Source organism: Eschrichtius robustus, chromosome 3 (assembly GCF_028021215.1).
Source record: "Eschrichtius robustus isolate mEscRob2 chromosome 3, mEscRob2.pri, whole genome shotgun sequence".
Classification (NCBI taxonomy): domain Eukaryota; kingdom Metazoa; phylum Chordata; class Mammalia; order Artiodactyla; family Eschrichtiidae; genus Eschrichtius; species Eschrichtius robustus.
Window position 1 is genome coordinate 150,597,603 of NC_090826.1, and position 21,077 is coordinate 150,618,679.

Consider the following 21,077-nt stretch of genomic DNA (forward strand, 5'->3'; position numbering starts at 1 on the left):
AATGAGTTTGCTTATTTTTGCCCCTGGCAAACAATTCAGTATTACCTGAAATGCCTGAATTATGACTCTAAAAATTTTTTTTTAAATCACCATTTTTTTCTGTTGTAAGAGATCCAATAGCAGTATATTTCTGAAGAGTAGATCCCAGACACTCACAGGGGCTATCTGCTGTTGTAACCAGAGCAGGATCCAATGGGGCCTTCTCAGGACAAACACCCACCCCCCCCCCCCGCCCACTGTCCTCCGCCTGGCTCGTCTGCAGAAAAACTGTAGTCAAAGAGTAAGTTTAATCAGAGAAGTGAGAAAATGCAAAAACAAAGGAAAAAGTCAAACAAGGCAAAATAATAATAGTTTAGCCACTAAACGAAGTCAAGGACCTTTAGTTTCTCCTCAGGGGCTATAGATATATTCTGAGCCATGTCCTTTGAGCTGTTTTGCAGATACTGAAACCCCCACCAGGTGGAAGAAGTTAACTATATGCTGCCCACAAGCATGTAGACCCCAGACCACTCAGAACCAGAAGGTCGATGATATTGACTCCTGGTTGCCTCACCACCAACCAAGAATGTCCATGAGCTGATCATGCACCTCACAACCCTCTCCTCAGCACATAGCCCCTTCCTCTTTTCCCTATATAATTTCTGGGCAAAACTTGGGGAGTTGGTTCTTTGGGACATGAGTCCATCTCCTCGCCAGGATTGACAGCTACCTCAATAAAGCTACCTTTCCTTTTACCCAACACTTATCTCTCAGTATTGGATTCCTGAGCGATGAGCAGCTCAACCTGAGTTCTGTAACACTGTTACAACTCAGATTCCACTGTGACATAAAGCTTCCCAAATTTCCTCATCTCTGAAGTGGGCACAATACCACCCACATTACACGTCTTACTAATAATCCTAAAAAGGGCTTATTTAAATCAGAAACATTTACAAGTGGATTCGATGAACGAAAATTAAATTTATATCCAACTTTTCATGGAAATGTCTGGTGAGTAGAACAACTGGGAAGAGCATCACGCAGGGCAGGACATTCTTCCCAGACCCAGACAATCATGGGCCATGTATTTAATACGGTGGCTCTGTACAGAGCCAGAGCTGGAAGAAAAGGGACAGGTTACCCTAGAAAATCAAATGGAAATTGAAGCCCATTTTCTTCAATTCTAAGTAAGATCTGCAACTCTCAAAGTAGGAAGATATCAATACAGGCAGTACCCAGTTTGGAAACGAATTGTCTTCCAAAGTTCATTTGTAAGTCAGGTGCCCAGAACCTGGAGTGCAAGCATCATTCTATGTCCCAAGCCAACCAACAAAAGCTGATTAAACTTACAATATACCTGGCACACTACACACTTAGAGCAAAGATAGTAAAAAGCAATGTTGGGGTATCATTTTTTAAACATATCCAAATGCCCAGAAAAACAAATACACAGCTCCTCACTAGGATTGACCTGAACCTCAAACTATGAGCTGAAGCTGGACGTCGTGTGATCCAAGTCATTACTGAAATGGGCTCCTGGAAAACTGAAAGGGGAAGAATGAGAAAAACTCTAGACTCAAGAGGAAAGGGGTTCTGGTGGGACACAGAAAGTAGTCTAACATCTTGCAATCAAAAGAGGAGGGTCTGGTACGTACCCATGACATACTCTGAAGAACAGAAGTGCTAACCGTCACCACTAGGAGAGCAACAGCGGCCACCCTGCCCGCGACCTAAGCAGGCACAATGAGCTGCAGTGGAGGATAAATGGCCCAGTGCCACCCGGAACCAGGGAGCAGAGGGGCGGGGGATTCCCAGCATGCTCTGCAGGGTGTGGACGTCCAGGGGCACTAGAGGCAGGAAGGAAACAGTTCCACAGTTGCCATGAGTTGGTATAGGGAGTGTCCAGGAGCCACATTTGATTCCAATAGCTATGGCTAGGTCAGGAAGGAACTTCCTAAACTGTACAAAAGTGAAATTTGCATGAACCGATAAGGTTACCGATCCACATCTCTAGTATCTTGAGAGGAGAACATGGGACGAGATAAAGACAAAGCATGGGGAATGCCTTTTTCCACACGGCACACTCGCACCTTTTACAGCAGGAAAGGTACTTAATGTCCAGTCGTTGCTGAGTACTATGGCTGGGTCAACGCCAAATACAAAAGTGATACAGAACACTGAAACCAGGTTTGAAAATTGAAAAGGTTTATCACTGATCCACTCTGTACCTTCTTTAATCCTCCAAATAAAGTGCCAGTCTCCAGGTCAAATTCTTGGTCCAGTTCCTCTTCATGTTCTGACAAGAAAAACAGTGTGCATTAGTCACGAATCCAAATGAAACCGGGCTTGGCTTAACAGGAGAGGTACCAAAGGAAACTGGAATACGTCCTGGAAAAGCTGCCCGTGGACTGAGCTACAGGCATGGAAACATGTCACGCTCCTTCATTTCTGTGACCTCAGTTCCTGGAAATACATGGTGGGGCTGATGGAAATGTCCCTTTAATTTGTCATAAGGGTCACAAAAGGAGAGGGATTAAGCGCAAAAGCTTCCAGCACAAGGAAACACAGGAGGGATGAGGGCAAATGCCCCACTTGTACAGATGGTGAAAAAAATTTTTAAACAGACCATGCCACAAAACGATGGTGATCATAGCCCTGTGATACAAAGCTAACAAGATTATTGATGGAATTGTATAATGGTAATACATATGCTTATAAGTAAACAGTACAATTGGTTTAAAACAAAAAATATTAAAAACTCTTATCCAAATACTTCCTAAGCGTGAACAATAACCAGGCACAGTGTGAAATAGCAGGAGTGACGCAGAACACGACCGGCAAGGCTTTTGCTCTCCTGGGACTTACTGTACACTGGATGAGAGAGACAAACAAATAATAAGAAATTTCAATGGTGCTGAAGAATGCCATGATATGGGTGGTAAGGAGTGCTATGGGGGCTGAGTCTGGGGGTGTCTATGTGATGTCAATAGGCAGCTGGATGGGCATGGATGGAGCTCAAAACAGCGCCTCAGTTGGAGGTAAAGACTTAGGAGTCCCCAGTATAAGGGTAGTAATGAAGCCTCCAGAATGACTGAGATCACCCAAAAGGGCACAGACTGCATAGACAAGAAAAGAAAAATCCAGTGCTCATCGGACCAACAAACATACAAAAAACACAGAGGACCACAAAGGAGCTACCCAGAAAGATCCAAGGAAAACCAGGAGAGAGCGCGTCACTAAAACATAATCATGAAATGATGCTGGTTTCAGAGTAGGATCAAAGGGCAGATTTCCACACTCTAGATGCAAACAGCAGCCCCAGCCTCAAACCCCAGGCAACACTGCCCCCAGGAAAAGCAGAAAAGGGAGGCTCATCGAGTACTGGGGCCCAGTGTGCGACAGGGCGCAACTCCAGGACACATTCACACTGAATTCCATAGGGTCCAGGAGGTGCTGCAGCGGTGTGTGATCGCCCTGGTCCTTTCTGTTACAGCTGCACACAGGTCACATTGTGTGTGTGTGTGTGTGTGTGTCTGTGTGTCTGTGTGTGTGCGCTGTGCTGTACACAGACTCAAGTTCCAAGGGAACAACCCACAAACAAGCAGCAAGCTACTACAATCCAACAAAGTAACAGGTCTCTCTAAACGCTAACAAAAACAAGGGGGAAAACCTCTCTGCTTTCTTGCCTCTTCTGTTTTGGCTTCACTTTCCTACAAAGGGCAACCTCCAGAAACAACAGAATTATGCAGAATTGAAACAAAGCAAAAACTTGAGTGCTTCTTTTTTAAAAGGGTACATTCCAAAGCAGTGAAGTTTACAAGCTAAGCAGCTGACTCCCCCAAATGAGGACACATCTCCCTCTAGTGGGAAAAAGGAATCATATGCAGACATGAGAATTAAGATGAAATCCTGTCTGGTGCTGTCCAGTTGAAATACTATCTGAGACACATTTATAATTTTAAAGTTTCTAGTAGCCACACTTTAAAAAAATAATTTTTCGAAGTGAAATTAATTTTAGAATATTTTATTTATCCTAATATGTCCCAACATTATTTCAACATGGAATCAATATTAAACAATTATTAATGAATTATTTTACATTCCTTTTTCTTACTAATTCTTCAAAATTCCATGGACACATTATCCTTACAGCACATCTCAATTTGAAATGGCCACATTCCAAGAGCTCATTAGCCCCATGCGGCTATAGCAATGGACAGTATCGTTCTACACCAAAACCCTCCCTCAGCTTTTGGAGAATTCCTACCAATCACCCTTGTTTGATTTCTTGACACAAACAAATGCTGTATGACATACATTTAAATTACAACTTAAATCCATTCATGATACTTTGGTGATCACTGTCTTCAGACCATCTTGAGTTAGCTGAAATGCATTGCTATAGAATTTGGTAGAGTTCTACCAAAGTTTGGTTGAATTCGGTAGAATTTGGTAGAATGGAAGCTGAGAAACTGTAGCAGGAGATCTTTCCGTGAAGGGGGACGACCCTCAGAACTTCTCTGATTATCCTGCTTAGGTGAGGACCCCACACCCTCACCCTTTGGGCAAGACGAGATTTCATCATAACTCACATTCCCTCAAGCAAGAGGACGCTGCAAATAGAGAGAAGCCTTCTCTACCTGAGCACTTTTCTCCACACCACACGGGCCTGACTGTGGGCAGAACCAGCCCTTTCTTCTAGGTGCCCTGGTTCCATTTCCCCAAGTTCAGCGCTCCACAAAACTGCCTGAGAGCAGAGAAATTAAGCAGTTTCTGCTGATGAGCCCTCAATACTACGTCAGCTGTTGATTCTTCCCCTGCCCTCCGCCACCAACCACCACCCAACAATGGGATACATCAAAGCCCCATTCCACCTGCTGAGTGAGAGGGTTCGCATTTCAATCGTCGCCAATGAGCTGTGGTGGTAAACCGTTCACTTAAAGTCTCTAACCTACCTACCCTTTCACCCTCAACAGTTTGATGGGAAATCAATTCCGGTGTGGGGTAGGGGTAATTAGAGGGAAGGGGAGGGAAACACACACACACACACACACACACCCTCGTCTGATACAAGCCACTGTCGGGGACGTGCACACCCAACCGTGGCCTAACTGTCCTGCTGTTTCTATGCATTTGAAAAATTCCCATCAGCTCCTATGGATTCTTTATTTCTCTAGGAAGCCGGAGGATATAGCAGACCGTGGTAGTAAATTAGAGTGGGGGAAGGGAGACGAAAAGATGGGCTTCTAAAGACAAGAGAATTTAATAGTAAGCAACTCTCAAATATGCACAAGTACACGATCATATATACAAGAGGGATGAAAAGGTGCTGGTTTTTCCATGAGATTCTTGAAGTACGTGGGCTCCTTCTCTCTCCTCTTCCAGTTCCCACTCAGGGAATAATAAAGTGGTTTAGAAATAGGCCAAGCAAAAACAAATCATATATGTAAATAGGATGCAAAGCGATATACACATAAATGACCTTCAAATCTCCCTGAAAGAGCTGCTCATCTGCGACTCCTTAGGAATTCTGGGGTCTATCAAGGCAGGCCACCAGGCACACAGTTTGCATGGGAATCCTTAGGGCTCCCTGGAGAGCCAGAAGCCCCAGACTAAGACGGAAACTCTCCAGTAAAGAAAAAGCCGTTAAGTTTTGAAAAAAAGCCGCAACACAGAGCAAAGGCTGGGGGAGCAGGGGGCCTGAGGAGTGAGGCGCTGTAGAGTCTAACACTGAGGGTTGCCTTCAAATGCCCTCCAGCCCGGGGCCCGGAGTCACTGCGAGAGGTTAATCACAGGCTTTAAGAAAGCAGACTCTCTGGAAGCCAACAAGCCCCTCCCTTGAGGATCAGTGTCAATCTAGGAAGAAAACACCAGTGCAAGCCTGAGAGGAAGGGGTGGGCCAGGAGACTTGGAATTCCAGTAGGAAGGCAGCGACTTGACGGTTTCCTATGACCCTGGCCATAGGTAACATGGAAAAAAAAAAGATCAAATATAACACGAAGCCCTGCCAAATAGAACACTCGGAGTCTTACCTGCACCACAGCACACACTATTAATGCTGGCTATCTAGACAGGCTGTCCAGACCTTGCCTCCTGCACTTGGGTCCTTTCACAAGGCTGTATTAACTGAAGGGCCCCTAGTGGTTCTGTCCATGGGCAGCCAGCTCACCTGGTTCCAAGGGCATAGGCCACCTGTACAAACACAGGACTGGTAGCCTTTGTTTCCCTACCCTGAACTGGGGCCCCCAGATAAGTAACCATCCATCTTGCAACCAAACTCCTCTAATCACAGAAGCAAGTGGGAAAAATTACCTCCAGATTGACAAAGCCTGTCCCCCATGACAGGTTAGTATGCTGCATGAACGACATAAAAGAATTAATCTATAGGTGAGCTGCTATATCCTTTTCTCATAAGCTGGGATTAGTGACAAGTGATAAGAACAGGCGTGTAAAGGAACAAACAAAGGCCAAAAGATGCATATGCTCAACTATATTTGCATCCCACTTTAAGAACACCGATTATATAGAAAAAAAAAAAAAGCAAAAAGAAACTGGAGGCGGCAATTCAAATGATTTGCTCCATATTTGCTTAAATATCAGGGCTCTCTGGTGTCACAGAGTTTATTTAGAGAAACATTAACTGCTTGTCACTGAAGATTAAAGAAATGAAAATAAAATACCTGTGAAATAAAAACTCAAATCAATGGAAAGCACAGTTCCTTTTATAGAAATGTCTCTAACTGCAAATTTTCAGGAAGATAGCTACTCCATGAAAGGTGAGCCTGGGCTCTGTAAAGGCAGAAAGATCTAGGGTGGCTGCTGTTCATCAGGAAGTAATCACAGAGAACAGAAAAATGGTGGAATTTATAAATAAATCCAAGAGCTTGTTCTTCGAAAAGGAGAATCAACCTACCAAATAGACAAAACCTTTTTAAATTTCCTAAAACAAGGGACACACGTAGAATTCAAAACATTTTAAGAATATGATATACAACTGTACATTAATACATCTGAAAATTTCAATGAAATCGAAAAATATAAATTACTCACACTGACTTAAGAAGAAAAGCTAAGTATACCAAGAATCCTGAAAGATACTGAAAAATTTTCGATAAGTCTACTTCCAAAGAGACTCTGTGGCTAGACAAACTTACAAGCGAATGATATCAAACTTTGATGTCGACACTTCGTATACTACTTAAACAGTTCCATAATATTGGCGGAGACAGTGGGAGAGCTTCCCCATTCATTTCGAAAACTTAACAGAATGCTGATACTGAAATCTGAGGATGAAACAATAAAACTACAGGCCAGTTAATCTCACTTAGAAATTATTAATATTTTTTTAAACACAGAAACAAGCAGTGTATTTAAAAATAGCATAGTCACAGTAGGTTTGTTGTAGGAAACCATATAAACTATATTGGAAATATGATTACAATATCAATAGGTTGAGAAAGGAAAACGATGTAATCATCTGAATAGCTACTTTAAAAAATGGATAAAATTCAACATGTATTGCTGATTTTAAAATTTTAGTAAAAGGGAGCTAGACATATTCCTTAACATGTTTTTTTCCCAAAGAAAAGCTTATTCAGCGTTTCACTAATGGTAAAACAATACAGGGATTTCCATTAAAGTTAGGGATAACAAAATAAGGATAGCATTCTTTTCCAACTAGTATATTGTTCTAGAAGTCCTGGCTAAGTAATAATAGATGAAGCAAAACCATTATCATTATGTGTGGATATTATCTAAATACAAAAACCAGGAGAATCAAATGATAAAAGCCAGTGGAACCCTAAGAGAATTCAATAATTTTTGGAACATAAAATAGAGATACCAAAATAAACAACTTTACTATAGACCAGAAATAATCAGCTAGAAATTATAGAAAATATAATTGGAAAGTATCCCAATTATAAAACGAAGAAAAAGACTTATAAATAATCTTAGGAATTTTAACAGGGCCTATTATGAAGACAACCATGAACTTCTTTTAAGGGAAGTAACAGAAACCTTGAGAAAAAAATACCATACTCCTGGATGCAATATTATAAGATTGTCAATTATTTACAAATTAATTTCTAGGCTTATTGTAATTCTGATTAAAACCCTAATGAGATTTTTTTGGAACCTGCCAATTTCAAACATATCTCGAAGAATAAACCAGTAAGAATAGCTAAGAAAAGAATGGAAATAAAGAACAAGGAGTGGTAACTTACTCCACCACATATTCATACATTTAAAAAGCAAAAATAATTAAAACAGCACAGTACTGATGAAAGAATTGATTGAGAAATCAATGAAACAGAAAAGACAGCCCCCATACTGTGTGTGTATGCATGTGTGCATATCCATAAAAGAATTTAGTAGATAGAATAATTTAGTACATGATCAAGATTGCATTATAATTCAATAAAGACAGACTTATTAAATAGTGTTTGGTTACCTATTTGGGAAAAAAGTAATTTAACTCTTCACACTTCTTATCAATATACCAAATACATGTGAGGTGGACTGAAGAATAAAGGCTAAACTTACTGAGACTACAGTAAGATGGACATTCTCCAATAGAAAACGTGTTAATTGGCACAGCCTTCCTGGAGAACAGTCTGGGTATATCTATCAAGAACCTTAAAAACATTCATGTAGTTTGACTCTATACTTCCTCTTCTGGAAATCCTTCTGAGAAGAACAATCAGGTACAATAAAACAGTACAAATAGATTCCTCACAAAATAAATGAGCTAAGCATTCAACTCACGAAGTTGGAATGAAGGAACAGAGCAAACCCAGAGAAACAATAAGGAAGGGAATAATCAGATAAGGGCAGAAATCAATGAATTGGAGAACAAAAAGAAACAATTGAGAAACCTAACAAAGCCAAAGCTGAAAAGATTAATAAGATCTCTAGCACAATTGATCAAAGGAAAAAAAAGTAGGAGGGAGGGAGTGAAGGAGAAGATGTAAATAACAAAATACACAATGAGAGAAAAGCCAACTAGAGAAACAACAAATTTTTTCTAAGATAAGTATTATGATCCACAATATACTAATCAAGTTGAAAACCTTCATAAAATGCATAGATCAAAATATCGAAATAGGTACAAGAAGAAATAGAAATTTTGAATACAAATCAATAGTTAGTAAGCTGAAACAGTAGGCCATGACTTCCCTTTCCAGATGCTTTTCCAGGTGACCTCCTATCACCAATGGTTTTCACTGATGAGAATTCAACTGTTTTCATTCCAAGAACTGCATTAAGCTGATATGAACAACAAAAATACATGGCCCTCTTTTAGGCAGAGGCATTAATTCTTTCAAGGTTACTGCATGACACATTGTATCTTTCCTCAAATTAAGTGCAATCAGAGAGACATACAAGTATTTCTACATGTTCTAAACCATAAAACACAAACTTAATGTAGCAGGTTTGGATTAGCCACAATACTGCAGAATGCCAGGGGAGAGGTCACCAAGCATAGAAGATCACCATTACCACCACCCCCCACCCCCAAGCATTTCCATATGACTTTGACACACTCTGTGTAGACTCTTGGAAGAGCTGAGTGGAAGAAGGGCTGTTCTGTTCAGTCCCTGCTGTGGATTTACCAAGAGATCCCTTGTGACTAGGGCTGTTATAATCAGTCTGCTGTCCCTAATGGTCAGACCACCCTGCTACTGCTGATGGGGAAGAGAGCAGTGAATGAGACGCCTGCTCTGTGCCCAGAGAAAGCAGACATGTAAGTGCCCACCAGCGGCATTCCACTTAACAAATAAGTTCTGAGCCTCTAGTATGTTCTAGGCCCCATATTTGCTCCAGAAACAAACATTCCAAAAAAGTTCACAGAAGAGACAGTTTTCCCAGTGGATCCACTTCCATAATGTGGGTTAAGTGGCACTTTTCCCTGAATTAGATAGTAAGACGTGGAGCCAAAAAGACTCAACATGGCGTTAAACACGCTTTGGCAAGGCAGGGGGATCTGGCTTCCATGAGCTGAATGGAAAAAGGAATAGAGAAATAAGACATTTCTTGGGAGTGGCCACTTTGGCACTGATATTAAGAGAAAAAGCCTGAAGGATAAAAGAAGCTCCAGGCTAGGGTGAGGTCAGTAATAAATCAAACAGGATGACAGCCGCTGGATCAACTGAGGTGCCGAAAAGTTTTGTATTCTCCGCAGAAGGATCCCCTCCCACCTCCATCCCAGTAGCTTTCACCACATAGGAAGGAAAAATTTTATTCCAGTGGGATAAAATTTTAAGGTTTGAAGTTTTACAGTACAATGGATAAAAGGGCTTCTCCTGTAAAGCAAGCTGCTTTAGGAAATTAAATTACCAATAAATACAAGTGGCAGAATAGAATAAAATATTGGGTCTAGAGTTGGACAAACCTGTTCCATTATTTATTAGATGTGTGGCCTTGGACAAGTTATATTTTTCAACCTCAGTATCCCCATCTGGGTAAAGAAGTATAACACCCATTGTGGTAGAGAGACTCCAAAGATGGCCACCATCAATTCCTTGTCTCCGTGTCTATGTGCGCTGCTCCAGCCGTAAAAAGCCATAGTCTTTCCTCCCCTTGAATCTGGACTGGCCCTATGATTTGCTTTGACCAGTAAATGAGGCAGAAGTGACCTACTCAACTTCCCAGGTTGGGCTTTAAGAGATCTGCAGCTTCTGGTTTTGCACACATGCGATACTCCTTCTTCAAAGCCATGTGGAGAACCACGTACAGAGAACCACAGCATTCCAGTTGACAGCCTCCAGCTGAGCTCTTGGCTGATAGTCAGTCATGTGAGTCAGCCATCTTGGACGTTTCAGCCTAGCTGAGCCACCAGATAATTGCAGCCCAGCAACAACACACAAAGCAGAAGAACTGCCCAGCTAAGCCCAATCCAGATTTATTAAAAACAAAGTCTCACAGAACATGAAACTCGATCAGCGTAATCCATCAAAACAACAGGCTAAAGAAAAATTACATGATCATATCAGTAGATGCACAAAAAGCGTTCAAAAAAATCCAACACCCATTTATGATTCAAAACTCCCAGTAAACTAGAAATAGAGAGGACCCTGAGGACCCTCCTCAACTGGATAAAGGACACCCACAAAAACCTACAGCTAACATCATCCTTAATGGTGAGTAACTAGAAGCTTTCCTGCTCAGATCAGGAAAAAGGTAAGGATGTTCCCTCTTATCACTCCTTCTCAACACTGTACTGGAAATCCTAGCTACTGCAGTAAGAGGAGAAAATGAAACATAAGGTATACAGAATGGGAAGGTGGAAATAAAACTGTCTTTTTATGCAGATAACATGATTGCCTATCTAGAAAAACCAAAGAATCGACAAAAAAACTCCTGGAATTAATAAGCAATTATAGCAAGGTTGCAGGAAACAAGGGTAATATATAAAGGTCAGTCGCTTTACTATATATCAGCAATGAGGCTTCCCTGATGGCACAGTAGTTAAGAATCCACCTGCCAATGCAGGGGACACGGGTTCGAGCCCTGGTCCAGGAAGATCCCACATACCACGGAGCAACTAAGCCCGTGCGCCACAACTACTGAGCCTGTGCTCTACAGCCCACGAGCCACAACTACTGAGCCCATGTGCTACAACTACTGAAGCCCACGTGCCTAGAGCCTGTGCACTGCAACAAGAAAAGCCACAACAATGAGAAGCCCACACACCACAACGAAGAGTAGCCCCCGCTGGCTGCAACTAGAGAAAGCCTACGTGCAGCAGTGAAGACCCAACACAGCTAAAAAATAAATAAACAAATAAATATATATCAGCAATGAACAAGTAGAATTTGAAATTAAAAACAACAGCACCCCCCAAAATGAAATATTTAGGTATAAATCTAACAAAATATGCATGTTATATATGAGGTAAACAACAAAACTCTGATTAAAGAAATCAAAGAAGAACTAAATAAATGGAGATATATTCCATGCTCATGGAAAGACTCAATATTGTCAAGATATCAGTTCTTCCATACTTGATCTATATATTCAATGTAACCCAAATCAAAATCCTAGCAAGTTATTTTGTATATATCAACAAACTGATTCTAGAGTTTATATGGAGAGGCAAAAGATCCAGAATAGACAACACAATATTGAAGGAGAAAAACAAAGTCGGACAACAAGTACTATCCAACTTCAAGACTTACTAAAAAGCTATGGTATGCAAGACAGTGTGGTATGGGTAAAAGAACAGACAAAGAGATCCATGCAACAGAACAGACAGCCCAGAAATAGACCCACATAAATATACACAACCAATCTCTGACAAACAAGCAAAGGTAATACAGTGGAGCAAAGAGAGCCTCGTCAACAAAAGGTGCTGGAACAGGGCTTCCCTGGTGGCGCAGTGGATGAGAATCTGCCTGCCAATGCAGGAGACACGGGTTCGAGCCCTGGTCTGGGAAGATCCCACATGCCGCGGAGCAACTAGGCCCGTGAGCCACAATTGCTGAGCCTGCGCGTCTGGAGCCTGTGCTCCGCAACAAGAGAGGCCGTGAGAGTGAGAGGCCCGCGCACCGCGATGAAGAGTGGCCCCAATTGCCACAACTAGAGAAAGCCCTCGCACAGAAACGAAGCCCCAACACAGCCATAAATAAATAAATAAATAAATAAAATTTAAAAAAAAAAAAAAAGTTTAAAAAAAAAAAGGTGCTGGAACAAATGGACATCCACATGCAAAAAAAATGAATCCAGACACAGACTTTACACCCTTCACAAATGGACATCATAGATCTCAATGTAAAATGCTGAACTATAAAACTCCTGGAAGATAACATCAGATAAAATCTAGATGACCTTGGATGTGGCAATGACTTTTTAGATACAACACCAAAGGCATAATCCATGAAAGAAAAAATTGATAAGCTGGCTGTATTAAAATTTAAAAATTTTGCTCCATGAAAGACACTGTCAAGGGAATGAGAAGACTAGCCACAGACTGGGAGGAAATATTTGCAAAAACATATCTTATAAAGGATTATTATCTAAAAGATACCAAAAACTGTTGAAAATCAAGTGAGAAAATGAACAATCTGATTTTAAAATGGGCAAATGTCTTCACCTGACAGCTCATCAAAGCATGTAGATGGCAAATAAACATATGAAAATATGCTCCACAATATACATCAGGGAAATGCAAATTAAAACAATAACAAGATACCACTACACACCTATTGGAATGGCCAAAATCTAAAACACTGACAACACCAAATGCTTACAAGGATGTGGAGCAACAGGAACCCATTGCTGGCGGGAATGCAAAATGATATAGCCTCTTTGGAAGAAAACTGGCAACTCTTTGGAAGAAAGCTGTTTATAAAAATAAACACACTCTTAACATACAATTCAGCCATTGCTCCTTGGTATTTACCCAAAAGAGCTGAGAACTTACGTCCGTACAAAAACCTTCACATGGATGTTTATAGCAGCTTTATTCATAATTGCCAAAACCTGGAGGCAACCAAGATGCCTTTAAGTAAGTGAATGAATAAACTGTGGTACATTCAGACAATGGAATACTGTTCATCACTAAAAAGAAATAAGCTACCAAGCCATGAAAAGTCATGGAGGAACCTTAAATGCATATTAAGTGAAAGAAACGAATGTGAAAATGCTACGTACTGTATGATTCCAACTATATGATACTTTGTAATAGATAAAACTGGGAATTCCCTGGTGGTCCAGTGGTTAGGACTCTGCACTTCCACTGCAGGGGGCCCAGATTCGATCCTTGGTCAGGGAACTGGGATCCCACAAGCTGTGCAGTGCGGCCAAAAAAAAAAAAAAATTTTTTTTTTTAAACTGAAATAGGTCTAACTATGGAGATGGTAAAAAGATAAGTGGTTGCCAGTGGTTAAAGGAGAGGGAGGGATGAATAGACAGAGCACCGAGGATTTTCAGGGCAGTGAAACTACTCTGTATGATACTATGATGGAAACATGTAATTTATACTTCTCAAAACTCACAGAATGACCACCAAGAATGCACCCTACTACAAGAATGCACCCTACTATAAACTGTGGACTTTGGATGATAATGATATATCAATACAGGTTTGTCAATTGTAACAAACTGTATCAACTCTGGCGCAGGATGCTGGTAGTCAGGGAGGCTGTGCTTGCCAGGGGGCCCTGAGTGCATAGAAGCTCTTTGTATTTCCTGCTCAATACTGCTGTGAACCTAAAACTGCTCTTAAAAAACAGTCTATTTAAAAGGAAAAGAACCTCACAGAGCAGTGAGAAATAATAAATGGCAGTAGTTGTTTTAAATCACAAAGCTTCAGGATGGTTTGTTAGGTAACAATGGACAACGGTCACACCCATTTTATGGAAAAGACTGATGATTAACTGCTAACACCCATTCTTTCTTTCTTCCTCTATAATAAAACCCTTCAGTTTAGCTGGGAAAAAAATGGCCTCCCAACAAAAGATTACCTCCCAATATCAACCTCACAGTTGATATGGCCACAGGACTAGGTTCTAACAAACAGTACATGAAAGAATATGACATAAGCAGCTTTCAAGGTTATGCTCTAAAAAAAGAGAGGGTCTGTCCTCCCCCTTCCCTTCCATGCTTCCTACTGGGAAAAAAGCGAACATGACAGCTGGAGGTGGAGTAGCCACCTCACATCATGAGGTGGAACCATATGTCAAGGATGGCAGAGGAACACAGTAGAAGGAGCCAGGGTCATGGATGCTATCCAGACACCATACCAGCCCTGACCACAGTTATTGTGGAGGCTATATTTCTGCAGCCAAGCCTATCTTCTAAGTAACACACCATCTCACAGGGCTGCTCTAAAGATAGAATGAGACAGGGTACATAAAGTACCTAACATGCTGCCTGGCATCGACCAGGTGAGTTCCTTGCACATGGGCCCTGAGAGCTCAGAGGCTCCAGCCAGGGAATGCGGCTACTTGGACAGCCTTGACCAAACAGTCTTCATCTACTTTAGATGGTCAGTCTCTCCCATGGCTTTGAGTGGGACATATGTAGAATGCGGGCAAAGCTGACCCCAGTGATTTAAATCAATCCCAGTGATCCACAGGGGGGCAGCTGCTGGGGGCACAGCACTGTCAACTGTGCTTCCCAAAACCTACCTTTGCCATTTTAAGTGACCACAATTACTTTCAGCAAACTCCCCTGCCTTCAAGATAAAGTCCAGACTCCTCAGCCGAATGAATACACAATGTCATTCACAATCTATCTTGCTCTTTGATCTAAGCTCAACTCTTACCACTCTCCCTCCACGCACTACACTCCAGCCCTACTGAGTGGTTTGGAGTTCCCAGGTGATGCTGTGTTTTCTCACACCCCAATGGCATTGCACATGCTTGTCCATTTGCCTGCAAACACATCTCTGTCCACAGAGCCTCTGCCCCTTTCTCTACTTGGCTGACTTCTGTTCTTCCTTAAAACAAGGCTCACCATCACCTCTAGGAAACTGTCCCTGACTACGGAAGAGATCACTCATGGACCCTCCAAAATTCTTTCTTCCATTCTTCCCCAGTATGGGAAGTTTTATGTAGCACACGGCCACCAAGCTAACGACAATATTTCCAAGCCTTCCAGCTGTGGCCAGGGAACTCAGTGCTGGCCAAGTGGTGTGAGCAGAAGTGACAGGGCAATGTTTATTCCAAGCTGCCCTTAAAGGAAAGGAGGGTTCCCATGCCCCTTCCCATGGGCTGGCATGAGGACTTGGTAATGAGTCTTCTTCAATATGTGCACAAAAGCACTGCGGACAGCAGAACAAGAAGAGTAAAGCAGTCCGGGCCTCCATGTGTCTGAGAGGAGTAATGGCGAGAGAGAGAAGTTAAAGAGGTTACTGCTAATTATGAATGCAAATCACCTCCATGGCCTTCAGTAGCCATTGAATCAAACCTTCTTATTACAGAAGACCAGCCACAGGATCACCTAAAAGATCCAGGATTAGGGTGGAAAACTCCACCGACTCAGGTCATTGATTCAAACTGCCCAAGACAGGAGGAAAGCAAAGCAGGGCTCAAGTCATCCTGAGCCCATGAGGCTATCTTCCTGAATCTTCCACCTCTGAGCACTCCCTCCTCCATCTTTCTTTCCTGATACAAGTTTAGAAAAGACGGGGCCTTACCTCTGGAGACTTTGTAAACTTCATAGAAAGAATAGAAGTGGAAGCCTAGGGAAGCAAACAGGTAAAAAGACAGTTCCCATCGGGGCAGCATTGCTCCTTGTGACAAAGGGTCCCGTGGCCCACGCTGAGAGTTTCTAGGAAGAGAAACAGAAATCAAAACATTAAACCATAAACATGACACTAGAGGACAGAATCTTACTTGTTCTCCCAGGGACCCATCACTATTCAAGGGGATACAGACATAACCCTCCTCCTATCACACCTCCTCCTGCCATGACCTTATCCCACCTGCATCACATCACACACACACACACACTCTGCCTGCCCAGGGTGGGCAGGTCTTTCCCTATGAGCTCCCACAGCCCCCCATCTGTCTCCCATCACAGTGTACACCAGACACTTCTGTTCTCATTGCCTGCCACCCCTGTCTCCCCCTGTGGAGTGGACCTTTAGAGAGTAGGGACCATGATCTCTGAGTCCCAGCACCTAGCACAGGACGTGGAATGTAGCAGGAAAGGACTACTAAATGCTCCACGAATAAATAATAAATTACTATTCAAAAGCCTGAATAAAAGAAAAGCACAAATCATCTCCAAAACTCTTCTAAGCCAACAGCATTAACCTCTTTGTTCTCCCCTTCAAATGCCATCCCATAGTTGTTTATAAGAATGGATTAATAAAACCACTCTGTCTTCCATCTTCTGGGCACTTCTTAAAAAGAAGTTAGTAGCCTGCTAGTTGCCCACCCTGTATATGCAATCTCCCGTCTTACACAGTAATTGAATTTCTATCTGAACACATGGATGCTGAGCTCAACTCTACAGTGTATCCAAGTGTGGACGTTTGAATAGTTCTGGCTCTGAGGCTGTGGTCATCCCCTTCCTGCTGGGCGGAGTTGGAACAGCCACCTTTGGACCAAGAGGTAAAAGCCACATAGAAAAACAAGACAGAGGCGCCTCGGTCCCTGACTGCATGTACCTCCCCACCCCACCCCCACCCCCAAAAATGCCCTGAACCTCTTATATCTGGACCATTACATGAAAGAGAAATGCATTCCCAGGATATTTAAGCCTGTGCTGTTCTCAATCTCTCTGTTATGGCTGCCATGTCTATATTCTAAGTAATAAAGCAGGTAACAGAAAGTCCTAAAATGCTGCGAATTAAATGATCAGTTCCCAAATAACAAAGAGTTAACTAAATGTAAACCCTTTTACGGCCCTCATTGCTTTACTTAAACCTCTCAAATATGTCTCACTGTGGATGTCAAATTAAAACAAGAGCAAAACTTTAAGCCCCAAGCAAGCATTTCTAATATGTGATAGTAACGCCAAAAATCAGAATTCACACATGAGCTCGTTTTACCTTCACAACAGCCCGGTGAAGTAAGGTGGAGCAAGGGAGGCAGGCATTTACAGATGAGGAATGTGAAGCACGGTGAGGTCACACAATCAGAAATAACGGAGCCAGGGCTCAAATCCAGGTCTTGGGACCACTGGGCCCCCACCCCACTGCTCAGGTACAGACACCAGCCCCATTAGTGCCAGTTCACAGGGTTACTTGTCCTTAGAGCCTGGCTCGGAATCTGCCACACACAAATTCCTTTCTTCAGGCTACATGGAGACGCAGCAGGAAGGGATAGAAACTTTAGCTTTTGTAATAGGGAAGAACAAATCTGACTCCATGTTGGATCTGTTTTGTTTAACTTTTAACCTTTGTATTCTATTGCTTTTGCTACAAGTTAAAAATATTGCCTATAGCCTGAAACATACAGGAGAGCCCATTCTCAAGGCTCTGACCTTTAATGGTATAACACTTTTTCATTCATATAGAGATAAAAAGTTGCAGGACAGAGAATAACATTTGTCTTGTTGGAGGTTCACAGGAACATCATAACCATCTGACCTACCAGGACAGCTGCAAGAACAAAGGATCCTGACACCAAGATGTTTCCAACAACCAGCCACACCCTCTCTCCTTTCACTATAAAAGAAACCTGAATTCAAATCCAGGTAAGATGGTTCTTTGGGACACTAGTCCACCATCTTCTCAGTCTGCTGGCTTTCCGGATAAAGTCGCTATTCCCTGCCCCAACACCTTGTCTCTCAATTTATTGGCCTGTTGTGTGGTGAGCAGTACAAGCTTGGGCTCAGTAACACTTTCATAAAATATGAGGTCAGAAATCAGTGGTCCTCCAACCAGAGGACCCCCTGGTCATTACCTAAAAGTTGCCAAGCCAGTCTAGTCTGAGTTTCTCCTGCAGATCTCCTAAAAAATCCAGAAGCAGCCGCTCATGCTCTCAATCCCAAGCTCTCTAAGCCCTAGTACTTCAACAACGCCTTCTCAGGTTCCCCTACTACTTTTCAGAGCCACTTCTAGCTTCATACATTTCTAGTCACACTTTATTTTTAAATACCTGGCATCTCCTAGTATATGTTAAGATTTCTTTCTGGAACTTTGTAGGAATATAGTAATTTTCAATTTAGTGGGAAGTGAATTTCAACCTCTGGGTTTCGTATTGTCTCTCCTTTCCAAGGATGTTGGTATTACTATATTGGGTGACTTCCTCAATTAGCAAAGAGCTGAACCCCTCTGCAAATGCTACTAAATTTGAACATAAATAATCTTGGAGATTAAATCAAAGTTCCTGAAGCCCTGCTCTTTTGAACCTTTTCATGGACATTCTCCTTCTAGGACAGTTCCCCTGAATTAGTGATTTAACTGTCAGGAAACTAGAAAACTCAGCGTTATAACATTTTCCTTTTTGATGCTGCTCTTAGCTACAGTGTGTATGTTTTGCAGACATATACACAAAGATACATAGTAATAAGCAACAAAGCGGCAGGGCTGTGTCCTCATATTTAAAATTTGGGGACCGGACCAAATAGCCTCCTGCTGACAGCATAGCAGGGAGAGATGCAGACCTAGGAGAGACTGGGCTCTGCCGCTGACTGGCTGAGGAATTTAAGTGGATCACAACTTTCCAGATACGTTTCCTCATAGAGTTATTGAATGGATTAAGTGTAAAATGTTTACCCAGGGCCTGGCACAGAGTAAGCACTCAATAAACATTAGCTAAGATCTGTCCAGCAGGACCAGTTAGTGAATTTAACTCATCAGGAGCTTACCTAGCCCAGAGCCCTGGTTTTCTTTCAGAACTGATGACATCTAACTGACCTTCCATGGCGAGAGGGGGTGAGCATCCTACCTGCTGCTGGGCCCTCTTCAGCTGATCGGCAACCCCAGAGTTGTCTCCAATTTCTCATCCCCATCCTCTCCCCACATTCGACCCAAGGCCACCCCAGACAGCAAACAAACTGTCCTTGGGAGCCACCTGGAGAGCTTTCTGACCAGTGTCTCTTCTCACCACCTCTTTTCTTAGCCCCAAAGGAATTATATACAGTCCTCACTTTTCTTGCCTCATCATTCACAATCCCAGGAATGTGACCTCAAAACACCACCACCACACAGACACCCACCTGTCCTTAACAGATCTTTCTTCCTTAATACTTCTTTTCAACTCTTGTCCGCTTATCTCAGGAAAATTCCTCTCCCCAGTGTTTTCCCCGCTCCCTGTTCATTTCAGCTGTGCACTCAGAGAGCCAATCAGAGTCGATATGTTTTAAAGGATTCAATGACACAACACAAAGCTGTACCTTTGGGAATGTAACTAGAACTTTTTTTTTTTTTAATGTCCAAACCCATAAACGTTCCTAAAAACTCTCTCAGAGATTTCTCAAGCTTCTATGTCTCATTTTCTAAACATGCTTATATTCTTCTTTAGGCATAAGCTACCACGATGAAATCAAAGAAGCCCTTACTCAAATGCGTAATGCCTCTTCTCTGTTTTTCATGCATAAGATTCAGTCCTGCAGCAACATTATCAGCTAAGTGGGCATCCATTCGATAGCCGAGAAACTCGTCACCATTTATAACATGATTTCTATAGGAAACAGCCAATCTACAGCAACACAGCCTGTTTTTAAGTAGGAGACCACCTGATCGATCTATATAAAGGAGGTTATAGTACTGATATGTGAGAGCTAAGGCGGGTCGCTGGGATGTCTGATGGTGAAGATGTGTCTGAGAACACTTCCACTTTGGTGGGAATACTGGTCAGGACTGCGAGGAAGAAAAAATGGGGATAGTTTAGGAGCCAAGTGGCAGAGGGTCTTAAACATACATGATAACAGGTTCGGATCTGATTACCTGAAGAAACCTCAGGCTTGTGAGCCAGCACATTTAATTTTTTCATGAAGCTTCAGGAAGAAGCCCCTTGACATAGCAGTAGAGACTAAAGGCAGGGAGGTCAGCGATTCAGGCTCTCGGTGGGAAGTGGAGAGAAAGTGCTAGAACCAAGCAACAGAGAGGAGGGAAAATTAAGTTGCACCTGGCACCAAATTAGTCCAGGAGGCATGGGGGTGGGGGGGGAGAGGAAAATAAAGGACATAAAATAGCATCTCCAAAGCTGTCAAGACTACAGTGTCTCAAAGCTGAATATTATTGATGAAGGTGAGAAACAGGCACAAAGTGAAGACAGAGAGAAAATGCATTTAAGATTAGGTCTTGGAAGAAAATCATAGCAGAGGTTTCCCTGGGATTAGGGAAAAGAAGTCAAACTGGAGGAACAAGATTTCTCTACCCCCATACTGGGTATACTAGCCCCAAGCTGGGTATTTCCGAAAAGTATTATATTTATCTGGGAACTGTAGAACTCAAGCGGCCCACATAATAAAATCTTAGCTGGAAAATGGCAAGAATTCCTCAGCTAAGAGGGATTTTTCTATACTGAAGCAATGTACATTTGCATTCACATTGTAATTTAACACTCCACCTGCTTTCAAAGATGCCATCCACTCTCATTCTCACCAGGAGGGCTAACTGTTAGCTCTTTTTTCAGGAATCAGAATCTTGCTCAGAGAAAAGACGTGATCTGCCCAAGGATCCAGAGAAGCCAGCA

At 42.3% G+C, this 21,077-nt stretch overlaps 1 protein-coding gene across 7 annotated transcripts in view; it reads right to left on the reverse strand.

Annotated features, from left to right (window-relative positions):
- The window catches only part of HHAT (hedgehog acyltransferase), a 353,787-nt gene that overhangs the window by 323,917 nt on the left and 8,793 nt on the right, over positions 1-21,077 (reverse strand). For all 7 annotated transcript variants that reach the window (XM_068538433.1, XM_068538438.1, XM_068538437.1 and 4 more), the window contains exons 2-3: positions 16,121-16,254; positions 2,208-2,275 (exon numbers count right to left, since the gene is read on the reverse strand). In XM_068538433.1, coding sequence (XP_068394534.1) covers positions 2,208-2,275; positions 16,121-16,211 — 159 coding nt within the window. In that variant the 5' untranslated portion in view covers positions 16,212-16,254. The remainder of the gene's footprint in view (positions 1-2,207; positions 2,276-16,120; positions 16,255-21,077) is intronic.